This window comes from Myotis davidii, unplaced genomic scaffold, assembly GCF_000327345.1.
Source record: "Myotis davidii unplaced genomic scaffold, ASM32734v1 scaffold32, whole genome shotgun sequence".
Lineage (NCBI taxonomy): Eukaryota > Metazoa > Chordata > Mammalia > Chiroptera > Vespertilionidae > Myotis > Myotis davidii.
The window spans coordinates 6,188,618-6,190,859 of record NW_006286587.1 but is presented as its reverse complement, the minus strand read 5'-3'; the positions used below and the strand labels follow the sequence as shown (position 1 = coordinate 6,190,859).

Here is a 2,242-nt window from a genome sequence, read left to right as displayed (position 1 = left end):
TGGAGGGCTTTTTAAAACACAAACACTCTTGGGCCCCACCCTCACGAGTTTCTGATGAAATGAATCTAGATGAAGGCCCAAGAATTTGCATTTCTAACTAGCTTCCAAGCTCCTCTGGGGGTCCCACGTTGCTTAACACTGCTCTAGGACTTCAGCAACATACATAGTAGTTTATGGTTTTTGTTTTTTAAAAAAGCTTATTCTTAATATAATCTAGTAACCTACTACAGGGGACACTGTTGTATTGAAATACTGAAATTGTATTATTTTGCATAAAGAAAAAATACTTTATTTTATTTCTTGGTAAATCAGAAAAAAAACCAAAAACTAAAAACCAATGCTTTCAAAAGTGAGCAATGTTTTGTTGAGAATTTTGAAAAGCTAAATTTCCTGCACAGATTGCTACAGGCAGATAAATTGCTTAGGCACATGAATCAGCTCTTTAGTTTTTTTAAAAAAATAGGCTTATCTGATGACTTGACATTCTAAAACATCAAACTGATTTCACAACTAAAAGCCTCAGATAAAAATCAAATAATATAAGTTATTGGTGTGTTTATTTAAATCATTTTTTTCCGTATGTGCCAACCCCCCATATAGGGCAGAGGCCAGTCTGATATTTTCTTGTGTGTTTAATAATAAGTAACACCAGTATCCTGTGTTGGACACAGGCCTGAATTCCTGCTTGCAATGTTATTATTGCATGCACTATGCATTAATCCCATGTAGGAGAAATTAGAGTCCTACCCACTGACCACCTGAGAAGACTGAGGTCTTGAGGATTAAAATAACTCAGTCACAGCTACTTAGTTGATAAAAAGCAGTCATCAAAGGCTAACCTGCCCATTGTTTATCGCAATACCTTATGATATTCTAGTACAAGAGAATTTCACAAAATCCTGGGAGAGGATTAGGATCAGACTTACCCATAATTAGTCCAAATTTAATATCTTAAAATCTTCTTACACAGTAAGAAGACAGGGTCTTACTCCCATATGATAGGAACCCATAGATAGCAAGACTGAATTGTCTAAAGCTCTGAAGTGTGGGGATCAAATTACATGGCAAATTTCTGCCCGTGACTGCCATGTCTCACTGTTGTAATAAACCATATACATGTACTGAATAAGACTGCTTTGATATCAGGAGGAACTCTGAAGAAGGTAAAATAAACTGAAAATAGAACTTTCCTTTCCTTACAATAAAGTCAATATCTAATAATGTCAAATGAGCTCCCAGAATGTGTGCAATATGAAATTAACAATTTCTCAGAAGGCCAGAGTAGTCAGAATGAAGATTTCCTTTCTATTTCACTACAGTATGTACTTGCTGACCAATTATTATTAAGTCATTTGTATTTTCAAAGTCAATGTGTTGATGATCATGTACTAGGAATGACACCTCTAATCCAGCTAAGAAAATGCACTACACACTTTTTTTTTTTTTGGAAAATCATCTTATTCATCTACCCTACGTTTGCAATTTCGTTGGGATGTAATCATTTCACTGCTGTGATTATTTCTTTCTTTTAAAGACTCTTAAAATTAGATGCATCAAGCATCTAAGTATTATACCCATAAACTGTAAGCTGGACATTCCATGGGGCAGGGGGAAGAGAGATAGAGCAATAACACTTAGAACATCATGTTCAATATTAGGAGGCCACATATGGTGTCTCGTAATGAAAACAAAATGCACTAGGAAATTATTTTCTTACCTTTTTGTTGTTTTCATGTTCAAGGTCATCAGAAACCTAAATGAAAGAAAGAAAATGACTTGTTTACTTCTCTAAAGAGCAAAATTCCAAATTTGCCAGCTATACATATGCCCATATTTAAATAAATATGGGTAAACTTGTTATTCTACTTATTTGTTAAGATGGGAATTTATCAATGACATATAGCCATGGACAAGAGCAGGTACTTTCAGATACTGTTTCATAGACCATAAAAATTTATTTTAATGCTGTCTCCCTCCTTTGCTGAGGGTTTTCATCTATTTAGATCCTTCCTAATGGTAATTTAGTTAGTGATTTAGTCGTGGGGCTTGGGAAATAATCAGTGTGGTCACCTCCCCTGACATGTAAAGGGCACTAAGCATGAAAAATCATTCTTCAGCATTCAACACTCATGTCTGTATATTGATAAAGGCTTTCTGTAGTAAAGCAGCATAAAGGTAAGCACTGAGTGTTCATAGGGATCCAATAGTCTGAGAGCCATAGAAATTCTCTATCAGAAAAGAT

General features: G+C 34.9%; 1 protein-coding gene across 6 annotated transcripts in view; it reads right to left on the bottom strand.

Annotated features, from left to right (window-relative positions):
- The window catches only part of PLCB4 (phospholipase C beta 4), a 356,763-nt gene that overhangs the window by 43,532 nt on the left and 310,989 nt on the right, over positions 1 to 2,242 (bottom strand). For all 6 annotated transcript variants that reach the window (XM_015560271.1, XM_015560270.1, XM_015560269.1 and 3 more), the window contains one exon: positions 1,718 to 1,753. In XM_015560271.1, the coding sequence (XP_015415757.1) occupies positions 1,718 to 1,753 (36 nt within the window). The remainder of the gene's footprint in view (positions 1 to 1,717; positions 1,754 to 2,242) is intronic.